Below are 23,313 nucleotides of genomic sequence, written 5' to 3'. Positions count from 1 at the left end.
AAGGTCCTTAATAATGCTTTTGAATAGTGATTTTAAAAACTACAAATTTCATTAGTATGTTACAGGTGTCCAAAACATCAACAGTTACTAACACTAAAGTCCATTAGTTCCTTAAAGTTCATTAAAGTAATGAATTACTGAGCTTTTTGCTTGTAAAGAAAAGAACTGCTTTCCCTCGAAAGCTTTTTGGTTACATAAATAAAAATATTCCAAGAGGGGAAGGAGGACAGGTTGTCAAGCATTGCAGTTTTAATTATGAATGAACTCAGTGTTGAAAATTGGCTGTTGTAGCATTACATTTTATACTGAAAACAGCAATCCTAAAAGCATTTTGGGACTTTCAGCTTTGTCACTTTGAATTACTTTGAAAAATGAATTACATTTCTTACACTCATACACATACACAGATTTATTTTCTGTAGTTTTAATTCCTTTTGCATCAGTTGTGCCACATCTGAATGTGAAGAGTGTGTCAAGCAAATGTATTACATGTCAGACCAGTAAAGCTATGCAAATTTTGCACCCACAAACTTGTTTTTCATCTTAAAAAAAAAAAAAAAAGCAGTATTTACATGTTTCCAAAATGATTGGAAGAACACCAGATTCACATAAGTGATGCAACTCTTGTTGCACTTTAAGCATGGTTTGTGACCTAATTTTGCAACAGTAAATGGTGTACCAAGGCCACAGAGCTCTCAGGTTTCAGTTTCTGCTCCCATGTTGTGCATGCTGTTTATCTAAGATTATTTAACGCTGCTTTGTTCGATATTGATTGCTAGCACAAACACAGGGAAACTTTAAATTCATTAAGTGCTTATAGAGGAAAAATATACAATAAGCTTTCCTTCTTTTATAACCTCAATGGTCAAATATATTTGCTAATACCATTTGTTTCAGAGTCTGTGATTTCTAGTGTTTCAGTTCAACTTAAAAAAAAAATGTCTGGACTTAGAATGGATTACATCTGATGTTGCTAACATTTCCTGGAAATGGAAAACTGTGATAGCAGCTGCTGTCTTGGCTCAGTTTCAGTTATTGGGGTTTTTTTGTTTGTTTGTTTTTGTTGGGTTTTTTTTGTACTGCAGCAATTTACGAATACTTACAGCTATCTCCAGCAGCTTGCGTCATTAGTAAAACATCATAAGTCAGTCAAATGTTTCCTTTCCAATCACAGTCCTTCCTCCACTTACTGAACTGTTTATTTTCTGAATAGTATTTATAGTAACTACACTTACATTCTAAAATAAATGATAATTTATGAAATAAACTAAAAGCTAGCTGCATATGGAAGATAACAGTAGAAAGAAACTAGACTTTATGTTAAAGCGAAATGCCTCTAAGAATCTAAAAAATCTTGTAAACAGCTTCTTCAGACAAACAATACCTAGCAAGTTCACATCAAAAGCATAAAGTTTTTTTTATTAAACATATGATGAGCAGAAATTTATCTATATTAGTATTCCTTTTAAATTTGAACTATACATGCTTTCTTCTTGGATTGAATTATTCTTCTGCAATCTCTGCAGAACCGTAGAATTGTAAAGTGATAAATACTCAGCACTAGTGATGAAAAGTAGAATGAGGAGCCAAGAAAAGCAAGAGACAAGGAACTCTAAATGTTGTTAGTGTCAAAAAACAGGTTTGTGCATATTCAAAGATAAGGCCTGCTTACTTACTAGTATTTCCAGTTTTAACATTTCTAAGTGCTTTGAAAGATGCACTTTTTTGAAAAATGAAATTCTCATAGTTTTAAAAGTATTAACAAAGTTTTATTAATTGTTCAGCCAGATCTGTGCCCTTTCTTTCGTACGTAATTAAGTTTCCAAAGCCAACACTGTATATGCAGGTTAGCTTTTGTTACTGTGCCAGAAGTTTGGTTTTGTTTTGTATCAAAACAGACAATCTCCCCAAGAATTAACTTCTGCAAATCCACCTCCAGTAAATAGGATTTAATATTAAAGAATACTTCCCTTCATCACGTTTGAAATGGCTGGTGAAAAGCCCTGCCATCACAAAGATCCCTGCACCATTTCTGGGTCTGGGATTACTCTGCACTGAGCAGTTTTGGGTATTTGATCCTGAGCAACATGATCCAACTTTGAAAATGGAGCTGACTTTGAGCAAGGCATTTGGACCAGATGACTCCAAAGGTTTGTTCCAACCTAAATTACTCTATGAGCTCTTCTTTCCAGTGTTCTAGCTTTGGAACAAGCCTGTATGAGGCCAACTTGTGCTTCTGTGTGCACATAATCTAGACACGTCCTATGAAACATTTTAAACCGGTGATCATGTTGCTCTGAGCCTTGAGTGGAAGACAGAATTTCATGTCTGGGTTGGCAGTGACTCAAGAGTCGTAATCTTCATGCAGCTCTTCCTCTACCTAAGTGAAACAAACCAGCTACGTCTCTCCATTTCCTAGTGGACAGGAGGGTTGTAGAGCCTCACCCTGTGACTTTTCACAGACTTACAGTTAAATGAACAAGAAGACCAAGCCACTTTATCCTTCCTGGAGCTGGCAATTTCAAAGCAGTATTGTGAGTCAGAGCAGCGCAAGCAGTGCAAGGGAGTCCTGAATCCTGCTGCACTGACTCACCGGGGGCTTTCACTTTCTACTCCAGTCAGGAAGCCAACATCTTCTATGACAACTAAACTAATCCTAAGGGGACAATAAGAAACTTTTTGAGCTCTGAAGCACTTCTGAGCAGTGAAGTTATGAGAAGTGAATCCTACCACACGTATGTGCCAATCTGTATATCATGTCAGTCAGCTTTCATTTATGTTTTGGTTTTGTTGCCGACTTCTAGGAGGGATAAACTCCTGAAATATGACACAAAATATTTTAATGCCAGTTTGTACTGCTTAGCTGTATACTGTTCTGTGATAAGCTTTTCTGTATAAATGCAATTCCATACTGAGTAATACATCTGCACACTACAATGCCATCATTGTTGGGTTTTTTGAAGCAAAAATCTTATACAGTTAGTGGTTAGCTTGTTGGATTGTTCTAATAGTTTTAATTGATGAGAAGGCCTGTTAGTTTGACTAGGATAAACTGAGTTAGCTGTTCAAAAGTAGTTTTTACCATAGTTAAATTTCAACATAAATAGTACTTTCATTATCTACAGTAAAAATTAAAATGGATGATTTGTGACCAATCCCTTCCATGATTTGGTGCAAGTCACCTTACCTTTCAGTATCTCTGTTTCTCAAGATTCAAAAAGGGAGGAATGATGCCTCTCTTTCCAAGTAGCTTTGTTGATTTGTATACCAAAACAGTCAAATGAAAACTAAAACAACAACAACAACAACAACAAAACCAGCAATGAACGAAATGTCTATCACTCTACCATTAACTAGAAGTAGTTCAAAAATTTCTGCTAAGACCCTCTTGTTCCAAGACAATTTGAAATCTCTGTGGGTATATATGCATTCGTAAGTTCACCAGTAAAGAATAAAGGAACAGCCTTTGAATTACAGTTGGATTACAAAGATTGTTTAACCTGTGCATATGGGTTTTCAGAAATCTCTTTTAAGTATAGTTCTGTCCTCCAACACTAAGCATTCCTTGGACATTTAGCATCTGGGAAAATTCTAATATCCCAAGATCTATGACATTCCTACACCAACTGATGTATACAATAGATATATATACCATAGGTGTCTGTAAATTAAAATTCCAGTTTTAATTTGTGCTTGCCTTGAAACAGAGCCTTGGAAATGGCCAATGTCAGGAGCAAGCTCAATTACCTGTGAATTACAATGAGGTAATTTGACATATTCCAGAGATTAAAAAAAAACACCTATCCGAAATCTTGCCTGCCTTGATATGATGTCTAATAATCTGAAAGAGTATCAAGGCTGCTTTCAGATGCTAACAAATATCCAGAGGCAAGAACAGATCTGCCAGAGCTTTAAAGGTTAGTTTACCTTTCTTGCTCACCCCAGGATTTAAAAACTGCCCTGTGAAGCTCTTAATGCTTTGAGAGAAACTTGCTGCTTTAATGTAATACAATTTTATATTTGTAGTATTACCATAGTAAAAATTCAAAATGAAATGAAATGGAATACAAATAACACTAGATTTTCTTCAATATCCTGAATCATGAATAGAAGCATGTCTAGACTCAAATACAAACCACATTTTAAAGCACAATTCAAATCTTCCTCCACTCCCTGCCAAATGCTGAGTTCGGTCCCTGCGGGTCTGAGCAGGATTTCCTCAGCTACAGCAGCTGGCACGGAGTGGGCTGGTTCCGTCAGCCAGCGCAGGTCTTGACAGGTGCCAAGCCTTTCACTTCACTTTCAAGGACCACAAAGCCCTTTGTGCATGATTTAGGAGACTGGGAACTAGGTTTTTGATCCAGAAAGGGAAAATGAGATATTTTCCGGATTTTTAATCCTCTAGATCTGTTAGTAGTGCTTCAGTGAATTTCTTCTAAATGCAATAATAACATTTGCTCTGAAAAGAGTTCTTGGTGCATGATGAATTTGCCAGACATTTTACTTTGAGACCGATCTGACAAATGTTCTTTCTAGCATTTTCATGTTGATTTATTCTCCCTCACAAAGGACAACTTCATAAAGAACTTGAATCAGATCCACACTCACACTTTACATATGCAACATTTTTGTGGCTGACAAAGTTGGCTCCTCATGCAAACTAACTTGGAATTAAAGTCAAATCAGAGAAGGGCATGCCGAGACCGCTATACTTCAGTAGCTATTTTCTTCCAACTAGTCATCATTATTATGACTAGATATTTACCCTTAGGTGCATTGAGCAGATCATTCTGACTCATCCATTTGGTGGATGCTGTCCTGTTGGGTTAATTGTTATCTTTCTGTCTGAAAGATTTTTTAATTCCTGTAACTGCATGGGATAGCTATTTTGCTACTTACCAGGTGACCTTAGTGCTGACACAACCTTTCTGGTATTGTTAGTCGTAACTTGTGTCATGACCTTAATGTGAATTATGCCTGTCTTGAGGATACAAGCCTTCACATAGCACAGATGGTCCGTAGGAAAAAATGATCATGAAGGTCTGCACATTGCACATTGTCTTCCCTTGCAGATTACTTCATTTACCATTGCCTCATTGTCTTAGGCACCTTTTGATCAAGAACCTGAGGCATCACTTATCATACAGAAAGTGCTCTAATGTAAAAGACTATAACATGGGATTCTGGAAAACGCTTTTGTTACCATCACTATCCCTGCATCTGGTTGGCCTCCTCCAAACTTGCTTAGCTCTCCATTATGCAGTGTATCACCATTACTTCCAAAGAGTAGATTTTTTTACTACATCTTTGAAAGAATGATGAAAGCTGTGTAAGCTCATTAACAGAGCATGTGTGTAGGCTTAAAATTACAGATAATAGACAAGTGGTTGGAAAGTCAGTAATTCCTTTACATATTTGCCAAGGCTTAGGTTGATGTTCAGGGGTTCCTTTGCTCAGTCTGGTGAAATCAGAAGCAGCTCCAGGTGTCTTAGGGAGTACTGGCCGTGCACATGCAACACAGGTGAAGGAGGCACAGTTGATCTCAGGTGTTTTCTGCAAAAGCAAACCATGTCCAGTCTACATTACACTCCATTTTAATGTGTTTTTGCATTTTGTATAAGCTAATCCCATTTTCTTTAATATTTCTTGTTGTTTTCTATGCACTCTCATAAACTATTGTTTCTAAAATTGTTGTCAATTCTTTGAAGTAAATGTTGATACAACAACTCTGGCTTTTCACATCCATGAAATAAATTGTTAAATTATATGAATGTGTCTGTGTGTTTAAGAGTAATCCTCACAAAGAATTTAATGCCTTTCTACTCCAGAGCTCAGTCCTTGTACGTCACATCTGTGTTTGAGTAAATGTTCAAAAAACTGATATACACATAATTAACATGGAATGTAATCGGATATTTTACAAGAAAATTCAGCAAAAGGCTCAATTTTATCTCAGTGTTCATTGGCTTTTCCTCATGAGCGTGGCGGTAAAAAGTCACAAACAACATTCAGATCCTTGGGCTTGGATTAAGGAAAGGATGCAAGGGTGGAGTGCAGCTGTATGTCTGCACCCCATAGGACCTGTGATGCGGAAGCAGCTTTGGAAGCAAAACCTTCCTTCACCCTTGTGTGCACCATGTTTCTAACATGAAAGACGGGCACCATACATAAAGTTGGCTGTGCTGTCTTGACAAACAAGTCTTTTGCTGGCTGCGACTCTAATAAGTAAGAGGAGGTATGTGAGATGTTAAATGTGTGTCATGGGCACATTGCCACCACCGCCTGGAGCAAGACCGCTGACAAACTGTGTGAACTTCCCCTGGCGATGTGACAGCCTGGCCACTGACTGACTGCTCATGGTCCGTGTACATTACACTCTTAACAAATTAGTTTTTATATCTCTTAGAATATATCTATATTAAGGAAGCTTTCAGAGTACTATTTTGAAATGAAACGGAATACATTTTCCTCTTTTAAATCTCTCGGCATCGTTTCTTACTCATGTATTTTGTGTTCTGACAGTTATTTACACTGCAAATTTTTTTGAATTATGCTCTGTGTCTATAAGTGTGTGCCACCCTTGCTACTCCATGTTAGAGAAAGAAATGGTGAATGGTACAGCATGTAGGGGCAGCAATAATTTGTCTTTTTGACATTGACTTAATTTTACACATTTTTCAGGGAGCAGAAGTTGAATGAGTGCTGTTCTATACTCCAAACATCTCTTCTAGGCCAAATGACATCCCCTCAACCAGAAACAACATTGCCTGAGATCATGATGTATACATGGAACAGTCCCAAAACAATGCCTATTTAAGATTTCAAAGCACAGCAAGTATAGCTTAAGTCACATTCTGTAGTTAAGCATTTATGCATCTGGCAGTAGAATTTTGTCCTAAATAAGCGATGTTATGAAATAATGTAGCAATGGTTGTAAGAGATTCACTGTGTAACAGAGTCCATCCATATCTTATAATACAATTTGCTTTCTTTAGTGTTTATTTGGATTTTCACTTGGATACTGACGTAACACATACATAAACAGCTTTTGAAGGAGTACAAAGTGGGAGCCTGAGTGGAGCCTTAAAGAGAAACCAAAAATATCCTGTTTTCAAATTCATCTATTTTGTGTCACAGAACAAAGTTTCTAATAGAGGCACAGTGACTGACATGCAGTTGTCTATGTAATTATTTCAAAGTGTAACAGCAAATTCAATATAATCTTTTTTTTCCCTTTTTCTTTTATTAATCAGTTAATTCAGGTGATGGGATAGACTACAGCCAGCAGAAGCGTGAAAATATTGGAGATCTGATTCAAGAGACACTGGAAGTCTTTGAACGCTACGGTGGAGAAACTGCTTATATAAACATTAAATACATGATCCCTACTTACCAGTCGTGCATATTAAACTGAGTGGTATCAAATGGGATGATTCCATTTGTGTTAAAAAGGAAAAAAAACTGTGTCTGACTCTGTGTGGCATCTTGTTAGTCATGCTCTTTTCTGTACAGCTGCTAAAATAGTGGCTTCTGGGGCATTAGAGTGTTAGTACTATTGTGAACAAGTCTTTCCAATACATAAATAGTGCCTGTTCCTTTGATTACAATGGTGTACTGTGCTTGTTTGTTCCGTGAAAGAATTGCTTCTTTATAGCAGAGCTGACTCGAGCAGGAATCAGAGTTAAACCTTCAGTTGTGTAGACAATAAAACTATAATTTTCATATGCAATTCAGCAATCGCTGTTCTGTGTCCGCTTGCCCTAAGGGTGATGTCAGACGCTGTAACAAGAAGAGTTTATGCTGACTGCTTAATAGGTGTTTGTCATGGAAGAGAAACACCAGTTCAGCAATGTCTCTCTAGCAGCTGTGCCAAATAATGTGCACCAACATACAATAAAACTGTTGAATGTATATACCCGTTATAGTGGGAAAATTTATATGGCCCACTATAAAGCACTGTCAGAAAACTAATGAATGTCCCTTACACGCTCATGGTCTAAACTTCCAGGTGTTTACCTTGACATGGAACTTGGGTTCCTTCAGTGAACGTCAGGTATGGCCACAGTTTTGAAGGAAAAAACAACAGAACTTGAATAAATGAGACAGAATACAGAGTGCACAGAGGATTTCAGATCCCACTGGCATTGTTCACTAAGGTAAATACAGTATACAAACATACCTCATAGGATACTGGATATTTATTAACTGCAAGGTTGCCATTGCTTTCCTGTTATTATTGTAGTATGTCATGAATAAACAATATAACTATTGTCACAGTAATCCCCTACAATTCCATTCTCAGCTACTTTCTCCCTGTATACCCACAACACAGAACTGACCACAGCTTTAAGATTGGCTTTATTTCTTTAGAAGCATTTCTAAGGCATAAACCTACAAAAACATAAAGCAAGTTTTACAATGTTCATGACAATCATTTAAAATTATCAAGTCAGCTCTAAACAAATCAGGAGATATGAACCTTGTCTAAAAAGCATAACATTTTTAAAAGTCCAGACTTTGGGCTCATTTTGTATTCATTCTGGTTTCTAACTCTTAAAATATAACCAAGTTGCACTTTCAAGAATTTCTCTGTAATTACTAGGTCTCAAAATGCACTCTTTTGTGTTAGAAGCGTACAACTTTCTCTAAGTCTTATCTGCTCACATGCACACACACTGCAAGGACTGCCTGTGCCAGAGGCACAGCCCTGCACTGCCCTGTTCCTTTGTCTGGGCACAAGGCGCGTGGGGTGCGCCTTCCCACCCACTGAAATGCTGACACTAGAGTTGCTTTTGTCTGCTCTGATCTTCAGCTCAAGACATTTTTCTTTTCTCTCTTCTCTTTCCTGTGACTGAAGGACAAAAGTCAGGAGGAAGAGGAGCTGGTGCACCCAGGGGGCCACTGGCCACAGGCGCTCCCCACTGCTCCAGTGTGCCTGCTTCCCAGGCTCTGGAGACTTTCCTTCTCTGCTTGGTTTTCAGCTATTTCTGTTTTCTTTTACACATAGCCAGGGTTTCCCTCAGGTCCCTAGAGTTCAGGCAACGCCTGTCCTGTGACTGACTCACACCTGTGGCAGTTGACCACGGCAAACACGCTGCCTTGCATCCAGGCCTCGGTAAATCTCCCACCTCCCCAGCAGAAAGGAATCCAAAGCCTGGCTGCAGCCTGCCTTGGGAAACTCAACAGCCTTGTCTTCAAAACTTTCAGGGCGGATTCACGCTGGATGCAATAGGGAGGCTGAGCACATCTCTCCAAAAATGCCCTTCTGCACATCCGTGCAGGCTCTAGCAACATGGCCTTTGCTCACAGTTTATCCCTCCATCTCCCCTCTGCAGACCCCTGTCCCAGCCACTGTGCCCTGTGCCAGTGAGCCATACTGTCTCATGTGATGGCAGCTATGGGTTTGGCTACCAGGAAATCACATGTTTCCACCATGAGTACATCGTGTGCTGGAGTCCTGCTATGTGGAGGAAGCTGAGTTATTTGACTCTGAAACAAATCAGGCCCTTCATAAAATGGAAACACCAACTCACCTTTTATTTGTTAGCCATTTATATTCTGTCCTGACAATGAAGTCTAACCCCACACTTGTACCTAAGCTCAAAACACCGCTCAGCAGTCAGTGCAGCTCCTTTCCCACAGGGCTCCCACCACAGAGCCACTGGCAGAGGTGACAGCTGGGAACAGGGCACTGGTCCCTGGGATCTCCCCATTGCACTGCCCCCTGCATCCCAGCTGCACTGCTGAGAAGGTGATGAAGCTACATCTCCTTCCTAACTTCCTAGCTCTATTCCTTGACTCATTTGCAATTTTGGTATTGCCCTCCCCTTCTGCTCAGCTAGGACAGGACTAATGACTGACAGAGGATAGAAAATGGGCACCTTGTGCAGCTCTAGGCTTGCCCAGGCCTGATCCCTACACCTCTGTTCTCTAAAGATGTCTTTTTTGCTTCGACACAGGGTGACTGTACTGCAAACCATAAGGGCAACAGAGGTCGTCCTCATTCACACCAGAGGAAAGGTTTTACAGCCAAGTGCTTTTACTTGCCTGCTCAAGATGGTAACTTTATTAATCTTAGGAGCTGGACTGATGAAAAGAAGCATGATAGAAAACACAGGCCAGTAATTTAGGAAGACCAAAAATGAAATTATTTTTGGATGTCATTTTACTAAGTCAAACTGTAGGACTGCTAACCTTGCAAGTGTCCCTTTAAGCATGATCAGCAGCATATTTATAGGCAATTACAGCACAGCTCAGAGTACTTTATAAAGCACAAGATCAAGGACCCAGGTGCTTAAGCATATGAGTAATATTATGTCATTTGATACGCTGCCTCGCTATTTTACCAAGCTCAGAAAATGGAATTGTAGTTTCAAAATAGTATCTGTCTTTCTTTCCTCCAGCTCTTGTCATTGTGGTCACCAACGCTATGGGCAGCCAATCAACAGTTTCTAATTGAGATCAATTAAAAGGCACTTTGGGCCAGGTTTTTCAGAGGATATAAATTAAGTGCAGCTCCATTAAAGCCAATTTGGCTGTGTAGAACAGAAGTAGCTCATGCCCTAGTAAGAGAGCATGAGATCTCCTGCTCCTTTTTAGCTTTCCAGCCACATCAATGTAAACAATGTCAGGAAAGGACCCTGTGGACAGTGGAGTGTTAAAAAAAATAATGTGCTGGTTTTCTGAAACCAGCATTTGATGTAGGCCCAGATTATCTGGCAATTACTGGGAAAGCCTGGCATCTTGTGAGTGCTGGTGCGCACTATGAAACAGCAAGATGTTTGGTGGGTGCAGCTTGAAGCTGAGCATGGCTGGGGGAGCTTCAGCCCCCGCCCAGCACTAGAGGGCTGCGCTGGGTTGCTGGGGCCTGGCCCAGCCACTGCCAGTGCTGGCAGAAGGGCGCTGGAGCCTGGCTGCTGGCTGGTGGCCTTCCAGGCTCTCAAAGGGACAGCACTGACAAAAAGGAGGCTGGCAACGTCCCCCAGGGTGAGGCACGAGGGGCTGTGGGAAGCCCTATGTGGGGGAAAGCATGGAGGTGCTCATGGGGGATGCAGGGAGGCGTAGCTGCAGCCAAGCGGGGCCAAAAAGAAAAGGAGAAAGCTAAAGCAGACACTGTGTGCTTTCTTAATCCTGTCTGGAGACCCTCCGACTTCCAAAAAAGCATTCTCTAGTCTGAGGGGCTCTGCAGGCAGCAGGGCAGTCGGCATTTTTCCACTCATCTGTAACATCCTGTATTTTCCGCAGTAAATAAAGGCGGTGATGTCTGCAGGAACTCAGTACAAAGCCCGTCTGCTCGAGGTCGCTTTGTGCCTCCTGGAGACCGGGGGAGGATGGTTCATGTGCTGGCAGGACGAGACGTTCCCGGCCCTGGCCCTGCGATCCTTCCTGCACATGAGGGGAGGGGATGGGAGTGTGTGTGCCAGGCACACAGTAGCTATGCTTGCCTAGCAAACATGGCCTGGGCCAGCCTGGGACTCCTGCTGTGACACCCTCCTCATCCGAGGGGCAGTAGCAACCAGGCCTCATTCACCCAGCTATGACTCACACAGGCCTGGCTTTGCAAGGAGGATGGAGGGAAGGTGAGGGGCCTGGTTGGATGCTCTTGCTGCCAGACCATCCTCCCTCTACACCATGGACCAAAAACTATGGATGAACTTGTGTCACATTTGGTTTTGTTCTAAATAAAAAGGTTGAGTGTGCTGGAGTGCAGTTGCAAGCCAGCTTGCAGCATCGGCCTGCTCTGTGGCTCAGTGGGAACGTATTGGTTTTGAATCTCATTTCTGTACCTTTTCTACCTCCTTGGCTGTCTGCTGTACAGCTTGGTAGAGATGAACTAAACCAGCGTATTCCACGTGAGTGGAGATAAGCAAACCAGTGCTTGTGGTGCCATATAGCATACACGTGCAGCTGGAAATGTTTCAGCTACCAGTGTCTATTAAATGTGGTAGCTTTTTGCGTTCTGCTGGACCACTCTGGCCTTACATAAAATCAAATTATTCACAGATACAGGTGTAGTGATCAAAGACGTGGACAAATTCCTCAGAAATCTCTAGGAGATCTGCATATCACATCCTGTCCCAAAGTGCCCAACACGGTGTGCTGAGGCCTACTGGGTATGTGCTGAACAAAGCCAATGTCCACCACAGAGCAGTCACCTCATGTTGCACACTGTTGTATTAGTCAGGAATGCGCTTGCTTTAAAAGTGTGGTCTGCACAGCTCTATCAGCTTTCAATTTCTGCTTTCTGGGTGTAATTCCTAAGCACTTCCCTAAGGAGCAATCACCTAAAAGCAGCTCGGCTTGCCTAACTCCAGACCTAGGAGTAGTGAATTATGTCCTTTCATCTCGCCAGCTCCATCTTGTGCATTAGTCCCATTACTTCATTTGTGGATGTTTGTGCTTCTTGCTTCTCCCATGTCCCTGTGGTGCTGCTCCAGCTCAACAGAGAAGTGAAGCAGCCAGAGGGCCAGCTGATAGCAGGGCCGTCAGGGAATGGCTATTCCAGCAAAGGCTTTTGCTGAGCAGTTTATGTTTTGGGAAAGCACAAGTTTTGGGGAATTTGCATCTGCTTCATCCCAGAACTCTCCCTTGATGGTAGCTAAAGCAAAACATTTCTGGAAAAAATCTTCATCCATTTTCCCCCTGCATAATGCTGCAGAGTACTGGGAGAAGAATAGCAATGCTGCTGAAGGTGGGGGACGGGAGAGAAAGCAATGGCAGGAAAATTTTGTCAGACTCATCAGATCTGAGTCTGCATTTCTCTAGTGTTTTGGGGCCCTATGGCTGTGCACTCCAAACCCAGATTCCCTGGGCTGCTGTTTGTACCTCCCAGTTGTCCCCTGGTAACTTTGTGCAGCTGGGATGGCACGGGGTTTCTGTGCTGGAGTCTTTCCAGCTCTGCTCTGCCATGTGCATGTCCCAGTGCTGTGATGTGGGGCAGCCTGGGACCTCCTGCCTCACCTCTGCAGGTTTTTCAAGGTGTGGTGAGAACAGCTAGGGTTGCTGGTGGGGAAGCCCATTTTCCACTGTTGTCTTCTTCTATCCCTGTTTGCTGTGGCCTCCTGTTTTGGTTAGAAGTATGCAGTCACCATTATAGCTGGGAAATTGCTCAGTGCCTACGAGGGCAGTGCCAGCACCTCTCACATGGGGCTCTCACAAGGGGCCAGTCCAGGACAGTGACCACCACTGGGACTAACAGCACACTGTGTTCCCTGTCCTCTCTGGAAAACAAATAAATTCCTCCTGAGTGAGAGAAAAATAATGAAAAACATCTATCAGAAAGTGTTTTAGATCAATTACCGTACATCTAAGGATAAAACTCAGATCTCTTTCTAAACATTCTCAGTGTGGGGAGGGGAAAGCCTCCTTGATCAGCGCTGCATTTAGCAGCATGTGTTTTATTCCTCGGCTGTGTGCTTGAAGAACTCTACATCTGAAACTTTTTTTATTAACACTGAATCATTTATGTCTGTTACAAAGGAAGAAATTGCCACTGCGCTGCCTCAAGAACCAAAGTAAAGGGAACATCTGCTCTAAACTTCTTGCATCCAATTATTGCTTGCTATGCATTATTACTTACTGGAGCAATGTGACTAAATTAAAGCTTCTTTCTTGTGCCTGCTTTTATGCATTGCTTTGGTATAAAATGTGTGGCTTGCTTAAAATCAACCTACAGCTAAAACTATGTCCGCACACAGCCCACGTGTACTTTGATGCAATTAAGGGCACAATAGGAGCATTCTGAAAGATTGCCTCTAAAAGGCCTTTTGTTCACTCCCCCATAGGGGCTGGCTGTACAAGCATGCAGAAATGCAACATTAAGGCAAAAGCCTCCATGAAGAACCCTGCAGATACAGAGCTGTTTTCTGTAGCTCAGCGGTTGTCTGTATGCAAAAGTAGCGAAGCAAGTGGTGCTGCGAGGGTGATGACTGTTTTAATAGGAATCCCCCACATCACAGGAATGCTTCTAATGAAGCCAAAAACCCACCAGAAGCATTCTAGGGCCACAAACCTGCAGATCACTGAAACTAGCGCCTGAGCTGTGCTGCCGGCACGAGGCTAAGACAACAGCAGCAAACCACGCTAGTTCTGCGAGAGACAGACAGCCATTATTTTTATTTTCCTTCCTCTCTTTCTACAGTGCATTCAGCGTTACCATCGAGCTTAATTGATTGAAAAATATCTGAAAAATAAAGCCCTTGAACTTGCATGCCTAGAAACCTACCAGCATCACGTGCATAGCAAAGGCCACATATCTCACAAAATACCACAACATTTCACAAAGGAGGTTTAAGAGCTCCAATTGAATAAAGCTTTCTCTGTGAAATATCTTTATGGATCTACAAAGCAGTTAAACCCTCCTTGGGAAAAAATGTGTACATCTCTTCCAGTGCAGTGGCAATAGTGTAACTACCACTGAGGCCTCATTAATAAAGTTTCTCCCTTATCAGTAGAAGGAAAAAAATATATCTCCATTACAGAAAAGAAATTTAAACTACTAAATTCTGACAGCTTTTTTTTTTTTTTTTTTAATTTTGTAATTCCACATATGTTTAAAAGCAAAACATACATCTGCCTAGCAGTGCTCTGGCCTTCCTAAAGGAATGGGTCCTGCTACTTATAGCCAGTGACAAGAGTAACGGGGATGAATAAACTTGATAGGGCCCTTTTCTATCAATAAGTTTGCTACAGGCGCAGTACAGGATTGGATTTTGTGATCTGAACTATAACAGCTTTAATTATAAGACAATTTGGTGCCACGTGCTGTAGGGAATTTGGGCAGTTGCAGACCCTGCAGTGTTCCTTCGTTCATACTCTAATGGTTGTTTTTCTCCTCAAGGAGAGAAAAATAGTATTCCTCTGTTCTCAGTGTTGTGTTTTTTTTCAAAGCTTGTACTCCTCGGCTCCCCAAGATGTGCACATTGCCTCTGCTCACCAGTCTCCCTTCACACCCACAAGTATTTCCAGCATTTTATTAGCACAGTGTGGTGCTGCACTGCCTTTGCACATCTCCCATACTGTTATAATTGTGTTTGGGGAATGGAGATGAATGGTGTGTTGAGTGTGTGTTTTGTTTCCCCACAGCCCTCGTTCACATCTGTTTCCTATAATGTGATCAATAGCAGGCAGTTGTACTAACAGTAGTTTTTAATTTCCAGTTTGTGCTTTCAAATTTCTCATGAAAATTCCCATGTTTTGCTTGAATTATGTGGTACGGTTTCATTTGCTTTACCCAAGGCATCCCATGATGATTGTTTCCCTCCCCTTGGCCAGGCCGTGGGCTGACCCTGCTGTGCCCTGTGGACGCACCCCTTCACAGATGCTGATGAACGTGCCCTGAGCTGTGTCTGTTGGCACTGAGGTGCAGGCAGGTCTGGAAGCACACCCTGGGGGAAGGCCGGGGGGAAGATGCCCGGCCTGGCCGGAGGAACACTTGGGGATCAGTTGGCTGAGAAGGGACTGGATCAGAGCTGTGACCATTCACTTCCACACTCTGCAGAAGCCCATTTGCTCCTTTATCAAATACTCTGAGCTGGAAGGGACTCACTAGGATCACCGAATCCAACTCTTGGCTCCACACAGCACCATCCAAAATCCAAACCCTATGTCTGAAAGCATTGTCCAAACACTTGGGGCCGTGCCCACTGCTCTGGGCAGCCTGTTCCATGCCCACCACCCTCTGGTGAAGAACCTAACACCCAGCCTGACCATATCCTGACACAGCTCCATGCCGTTCCCTTGGGTCCTTGCTGAGCACAGTGGAGTGCTGCAGGCAGTGTGGGGTCAGACAGCTGAAGCTGGCTGAACAAACAGGGCCATGCAGAAAATAAGTGTGAGCACAGAGGATGAGGCCCAGCCACTTGCCTGACAGCTGCTGACGCTGCCTGGTGCCAGGCCTCCCCCTCGGCGCCTGCTCCCCACAAAAGCAAAATGAGGAAGCAATGCCGCGTGACCATGCGGGTTTCGGTTCAGCTCAGGCTGCTGGGCTTGATGAAGTCAAAAGCGCTGCTTGTATGAAAAAGGAGAGTAGGAACTGGCCCCTGGCCTTGTCTTACACTGACATTGCTGCTACATAAGTGGCTGCATCTTTTTTTTTTTCCCAGTAATTTGTTTTCTAAACCTAGCAGCGCTTTAGGTGGACCGTGTTTGTATTTCAGCTGTATTTTCATCTTACTGCTGTGAGCTCTTCCCTTTTAATCCATTTTACTCTAATGAGTATCTCCCAGGATACCTCCCACACTGGATCTTCACCTGCATTTTTGCATCTAAATGACTACAGAAAATGTCAGGAGGCCGGAGAGCTCCGTATCTTATATCGCTCTGTGATCTGGTAACAGAAGTAGCACAAACTTAGCTTTAAAGACTGGCCAAGGTTAAAAATCAGGGATGTGATCTATTTGCTTAGGAATTTGCATAAAAGTTTCACTGTTGCACAATGACATTAATAATCAAGTTTTCTGTGAAAGACTTCGCTTTGTTTTGCTTCGCTTCGCTTCCCTCCCCTCCCCTCCCTCCCCTCCCCTCTTCTCTCTGCCTGCCAAGTCCCCTGCCTGCAGTGGGTGATGCCAAGCACGACCTTGTGCCCTGCAGGCAATTAACACCTCCTCAGGGCCCAGGTGAACATGGGATTTGGTAACAAAACTAAACCCCCAGCTGCTTCCATGTCTCACCCAGCCACTGCATGACTGTCCCTTGCAGGCATCATCACTTCCCTCACACCTCTCCAGTTTCAGAGCCATAACTGGAAGAGTGGTGTCTCTTGAAGACCAGTGGATCAAAACCCAGACTGGAAAACCCAAAACTGGGTGCTCACAGGCTTTGCTCCTGAGCTGGGAGCAGGGCCAGTCCCTGCTTGGAGACCCTGTGCTCCTCCACACTGACTTGCTCCATGCCCAGCCCCAGCCTGTGGGCTGCAAATGGAGCAAGGGTTGCCTCTGTGTTGGGGAATGGAACAATGTCTGGGCATGGCTGTGAGCCCACTCCTGGAGGCCAGTCTGGTCCCAGGAGTGTACCAAGGGGATGGAGGCAAGCTGACGCGCAGCTGGGCTAGAATCTCCCAGAAAATTACTTTTCAGCAAGTGATCTGCCTGTCAGGCCACTGCGAGGCCAGAGGAATGAAGCACTCGCCTGGTAATTGGCACTCATCTGGTTGCAGGAGGTCTCCTCTTCTTCTCCCCGTGGTGATCTGCTCACACCAATGCCTGCTCTAAAGGGCCCCTGGGCAGGGACAGGGCCCACTGCAGGCAGGGAAAATGGAGCAAGATCTGCAGGAAAGAATTGCAGGGGCAGAGTGTGAGGGCAGGGGGAAGTGCTCAGCTTTAAAGGGCTGATGGACAGAGAGGTTTTGCTCTCCTGAAAGAAATGTGAAAAAAGCTAGTGAGAAAAGGAGGAAATGTTCTGGGAGAAGAAAGAAGAGACCGGTAGTGCATGGGGAGAGATGGGCAGCCAAGCGTAGAGGGGCAAGTCAAGGGAGGTGGGTGGTGGGGAAGAAAAAGGACAATGCAGATTAATGGAGGAGTGAAGGAAAATGCTTATGCCTGTGGTAGGTGAGCACAGGTGTCTGAAAGGAGGCAAAACTCCTACTGTGCTCTCCCTGCTGCAATGGAAGGACATGACAGTGAAATCTCCTGCTCTGGGGTTCTCCTCAGAGCCACCCGCGCTCTTCTGGGAGACACTGAGACTGTGCTCCTTCCATCAGATGGCACAGTGCTGAAAAACAGTGAGCGCATAAAATCATGATTTGAGATAAATAGATACTTATCCCTGCATGAGAAAGAGAATACTGCTTAAATATTTAATCATGTTTTGGTTTACAATAGTTTAATGGTGTTAAAACGTCTGATACATGCTCAGAAAAAATCAGCATTTTAGAGCTATGAATTATTCTGGTTGATTTTTTCTTTTTCCCTCCAGATAAAAGTAACCATGTGACAACAGGCTCCCTCCGACAACTCAGCCCATGATAGTCTCATTAGAGGCTAACGTATTCTCTCACACATCTGAACCAAACCATTGAGAAAGTAATAAGTGATCATTCATAGACGCAGACTGGTAGCTAATAGCATCTTCACTTACCTTCCAAACACTGAGCACAGTTAAAATAAATTCAGGATGAATGCATGCGGAAAACTCAATTGCAGTCACATCAGAGATGAACCAAAAATGGAAGCACTCAGAATTACTAGCGTAAAATCCAAATAATGGCCTATAATGGATGTCAGCCAGAGAGGACAACACATCCCCTGCGATCATCTTAAAGGGATTTTGTCAATGTGTTCACAACCCACATCTCAGCAAACACACGTAATTATGGTCGAATAGATGTGCGACGTGACTGAGTGCTGGAGGTAGATAGGAGTGCTTCTCCCAGTGAGGTTACAAGAGCCACGTTTCTCTTTCTAGACACATCTGGGCTGCAGTTCCCATTGCGTTGCTGGAGAAGTAGTACGCCATGCACACACTGTGTAGGAAAGGCGTGGTGGAAAGTCAGAGGAAGGTTAGAATCATAGAATCATAGAATTGCTCAGGTTGGAAAAGACCTTTGAGATCATTAAGTCCAGCCGCAAATTGCTCTGTCTCTCTGGGTTCCTCCCATAAGGCCATCAAGACTTCACCTTGCAGACTCTTTAAGCCATGGTAGAAGCTGAAAGTCACCAGCATTTTGGGAACTAGTCCTTCAGATCTGTCACACTTGACTTGCGACAGTGTCTGCAAAGGGTTCCAGAGTACTGCCATGGTGTCTGTGGGTACCCCATAAGGGCAGGCAGCTGTCAGACGTCCTACAGTGCATAGAGATGGCAATGTTATGGATAATACAATACCATGATTTACTAAAGGCTGTGATCCTCCTGCAGCTTTTACTGTATCATCATAGAACAGCACTCCTATGTAGTACACTGAGCTATGTCATCCTATTGGTTCCTCACCGGGGCTGGCAGAAGTTTATTTAAGGTTGCAGCCTGTTGGCTGGTGAACTGAATATGTGGTTGGAGATCACCAAGAGGGGAAAAAGCAACCTGGTCCACACAGCATGGACATCTCAGAGGGCAAGGGGAACCTGTCGTGGAGGGGAAAATTCAACCATTGGCAGCATCAGTCAGTGCAAGGTGAGCAGGTTTACACGCTGGGCATTATTCTGTTTCAGCACCAGTGAAAATAAAGGTAGATCCTCCCTATGGTTTGATGATTAGGGCAGGTCATTAGAGTTCATCGGTTCCTGATTCTGCTCTTCTGTTGGCTTGCTGTGGGACATTTGGGTTGTAGCTTGACCTCTTTATGTCCTAATTTTCCCTTCAATAGCATGTAAATGCTTGCTGTTTTGTTGTGATGTGATGCTTGGTTAATTTGAAGGAACATGACAAATGCATTAAAGCCAGTAAAAATGTTATCCAGAATGCAGCGCCATTAGGAGGTATACATGTTTGCATTTTAGAAAACGTTTAAATTCCAGCTCTTATATATCCTTTGCAAATGAAACTTGCAAAAAAGCAGGGCAAACACTGCTAACACAGCTTTGCCACACACTGTCAAGTGCTTATAAACCCTATTTATAGCTACAGTTAAAGATTCAGATATGCAAGTACTCCATTAAAAGACCACATTAATGAGCCCTTAGAGAAAATATCTCACAAAGCCTTTTGAGCTCGTAACTGCTCAGTTGTGCAGGGCTTCTTGCTTGTTAACATTCATAAAATATGAATACTGTGTACTAAACACCAGCACTTTGTGGATTGCAATGACTTATCTCACCATCAACAACTTAACTTATGCAAGCGGAGACATGGCAGCTCAGTTCCGCTGCAGATGGTCAGGCTGCACCAGCCGCTCACGTGCTGCCCTGCTTGGGGGCCTTTCTTCCTGGTGCGAAGCTGAGTGTCAGGCTGACTGGTCAGTATCTGTGAGTATAATTTCAGAGAGAACAATCAAACCTATTAGCTAAGGGTAGCAGAGCTGGGCCTCTTGCAGCTGCAGTTCCAGAGCATGGCAGGCATTCAGAGCAAAATCTAATAGATAAAAGTCACAGGAGATCTTTTTCTTTTCCCTTTGACATAAGCTAGCTGATGAGAAATGTCATTTGAGAAAGAGAAAAGTTGCTATATTTGATTTGTCATTATTTCTCCACTGTCCTTTTCTCTCTGAGATTCTGCATTTCCCATTTTCTCTCTTTCCTCTCTTGGAAGCCTACATTCTAGTTTTGTGACAGATGCTCTTGTTCAAACATTATTGATGCATGTTTTACGTTTATCAAGTTGCCTTGTGTAAACAAACATTCCTTGAACCCATTTAAGAATAATTCTCTGTAACCTTTAATAATGTATTTCCATTCACCGAGGAGTCACAGGGAGCTTAAGCACTGGCGAAGACGGAAACCAATCTGCATCCTGTCCTTTGCACCTTGGTCCAGTTGTCTTTCCAGCAGAGCATGCACTTGTGTTCCCAGAAAAGAAAAGATGAGGACACGATGCTTTAAAAAGCTTCAGGGCAGCTCTTACTGTTCAAATGTGCCTTTCAATAGTGCATTAGCAGGATTGTTAAGCAGGACTAGAGTGCTCAGCTTTATTTTATTGTGGCGAATCTCTGAATGTTCAAAAAGTTAGCATCGTAGTGTAGCAGCAAACCCTCCAGTGCCATAAAATGCCCAACACCACGCAATTGCTGAGTGCTTGATAAAGCAGGATCACTTGCAGTCATCTGGGGATGCAGCTGAAAGCAGGGCAGTGGCACTTCTCCAAGGCTGCCTTTCTGCTACTCTCCTCATTACAGTCTCACTACTTGCATCCGCCTGTCTTCTGGCAGTGTTGCTGTCCTGTGCATAAGGTCCCACAGCATCTCATGGCATCCCTTACCCTGAGCACAGCCGTATTTCAGTGCTGCCTCAGAAGCATCTGTAGGTGACACTCAGACATCACCAGTGCCAGTCAGCCTGGGAGACAGAAGGAAAAATCCCATGGCCTGAGGAGCGGTCTGCTGGGCTGGGAGATGGATGCAGTGCATCAGCCAGTCTGATCGATGTCCCTTCATAAGGATGGAGTGACTTTCTGGATTCCACTCACTGTATGGACTCCACTAACTAAAAGGAGAGTGCAAGCCCTGATTCCCAAGTTCCTGGTCAAATGCTAGACAACACCTTATGGTGTGAAACATCTTTTACAGCAAAGACAGAGAAATTCAGTTTGGAGTACCGGTATTGCACTTTCCCGCACATATTTTCAAATAACCCCCTCATGGAGCTCTGGAGGAGAAAGACATCAGGGTCAGGCTGAACCCAATGCAGGTGTTTTAGTTGGCTGTTGGTGGGCTTCTCCTTGGGGCTGTTCTGGTGGAAAATGCCCATGCCCAAGCACTGGGTGACAGGGAAAAGACTCTGGCACTGGGGGTCCTTGGTGTTACGACCAAACATCTCAGGTGGTTTGTGTCTGCCTGTGGGCAGAAATGGCTCTGCAGGCTTTCAGCAGTGAGAGTATTAGGATCTGCTGTGGTATTCCAGAATTAGCTGGCAATGGAGTAGGGGTTTGGAGACTTCAGGTCTTACAACATTGGTTGCCTCCAACATCCGTTGGGGACTGTGAATTTAAGAAGTTCTCCTTGCTTTTAGCTTCTGTGTAGGAAGCAAATTCCAGCTTTTAAGGAATTAAAAACTGTAAACCACTACAAAGCAAATAGGTCATCTCCATGTCCTCCATGTCCTCAATTCTTTGGGTGATATGGGAAAACAAGAAAGCTGGAAAACACCTGTGGTCAGAGTCCAGGGGCTGCCTCACAGGGAGTGATGCTGGCTGCAGACTGGCCCAGCCTTCAGATGCATTAATTATGTATAAATTAAGCTTCTGTGTGACAGTAAACAGAAGGATGAAAGGGAATTATGTGGGCATGTGGAGTGAGTAAATGGTGCTGGTGGAGGCAGGATCTGTGTGTGGGACAAAGGGACTGGAAAGAATTAGAAAAGGGGAAGCATCTCTGAGGAAAGCAGCCAGGCTTATGAAAAAATAAAAAAGGAATAACTTAAAACAAAAACTCAGAACATGTTTGTTGTTGTTGTTGTTTTTTTAGCTAACTTACAGTTAGGCACTTAAATGACTTTAAAAATGCAGATTTTATTTTCTGTACCTTCCCTCTCCATAAAATGCAAATAATGCTTTCTTTGCTCACAGAGTAGTGCAAAAACAAGCACATTCATGTCTGGAAAGTACTTGTATGCTACATGGGAACTACAGCAAAGATTATGAATATATAACTAAAGCTGTGGGCTTGCATTGTGGCATTTGGCATCTGCCCAGATGTGCAATGCATCATGCAGAAGGGCTAACAGAGGAGGACATGAAAATGCAAGCCAGAATTTAATGAGTTCAGGAATCAGGAACTTGAGACTTCTCAGAACTGGAAGTGGGAAAAGACTGAACTCACAGAGAACACTGAGAGAGGAGTATGTATGCTTAAACATATAGCAAAAGACAGCAAAGAAGGGAAATACTCACAGATATAGACCACAGAGTTCAAGAAATATGTATACCACTGAGAAATAAATCTATTTGGAGCAGAAATGACCACTGTGGATGACCAGGGAAATACAAAGAGCAATAAAGAGAGAAGAATATGAGACCTATAAATCAGCAGGGTCAGCTCTGCTGGAATTGGTACAAAAGCCTATTGTGAAAGAAGAATGCAAGAAAATGATCTAAAAAAAACTGAGAAAGGAAAAGAAGACAGGAAAAGATGTGAACACAATAAAAGATTTTATAAATTTGGTATATAGGAAGTGAAAGGTCACTCAGGGAGAGCCATCACCTTCCTGAGCAAGGGCAGGCCACCTTGACTAACAGAGGCTATTGCTGGAAAAGTGAATTACTACCCATGCTTCAGTATTCATCAGGGAGAGGTGGAGAGTCAGTCACAGTTTCTATATATTTTCCAAGGACAGAAAATTAATAATCATTAACTCTGAAGGCTACCAAGGAATCAAGCAATTAACTAAACACACAAAAATAAAGCACTTTGCCAAAAGAGTGGTGTTCACTTCCCAAATTCATTTTTAAAAATAGACGCCAAAGGAATAAAATCAGCTAGCTATGGGAAAAGTACCTGGGCAATTAAGGGGGGCCATCACTGCATCACAAACTTGTAAAGGAGAATTATGGGGAAGAAGTGTCTGTGAGATCCAAGGAGCCCACAAGACAGCTGATTACCCTTATCAGAGAGATATAATTGGAAACCAATTATTTTACTTTGTTAAAAAAAAGGGGGGGAGAGCAAGAGGAAAGGGAAAGGGAAAGGGAAAGGGAGAGGAGAGGGAGAGGAGAGGGAGAGGAGAGGGAG

The 23,313-nt window shown here is 43.1% G+C and overlaps 1 protein-coding gene and 1 long non-coding RNA gene across 2 annotated transcripts in view; one reads left to right on the top strand and one right to left on the bottom strand.

Moving 5' to 3' along the window:
• Positions 1 to 7,737, top strand: part of PACRG (parkin coregulated) — a 206,884-nt gene extending 199,147 nt beyond the window's left edge. Inside the window, exon 6 of the mRNA XM_021391069.1 lies at positions 7,254 to 7,737. Within this exon, the coding sequence (XP_021246744.1) occupies positions 7,254 to 7,414 (161 nt within the window). The 3' untranslated portion in view covers positions 7,415 to 7,737. The remainder of the gene's footprint in view (positions 1 to 7,253) is intronic.
• Positions 8,181 to 23,313, bottom strand: part of LOC110395957 — a 44,584-nt gene continuing 29,451 nt past the window's right edge. The window contains exon 3 of the long non-coding RNA XR_002436709.1: positions 8,181 to 19,895. This is a non-coding gene — a long non-coding RNA (uncharacterized LOC110395957). The remainder of the gene's footprint in view (positions 19,896 to 23,313) is intronic.

This window comes from Numida meleagris, chromosome 3, assembly GCF_002078875.1.
Source record: "Numida meleagris isolate 19003 breed g44 Domestic line chromosome 3, NumMel1.0, whole genome shotgun sequence".
Lineage (NCBI taxonomy): Eukaryota > Metazoa > Chordata > Aves > Galliformes > Numididae > Numida > Numida meleagris.
The sequence above is the reverse complement of the archived record's forward strand: the minus strand, read 5'-3'. Positions and strand labels throughout refer to the sequence as shown.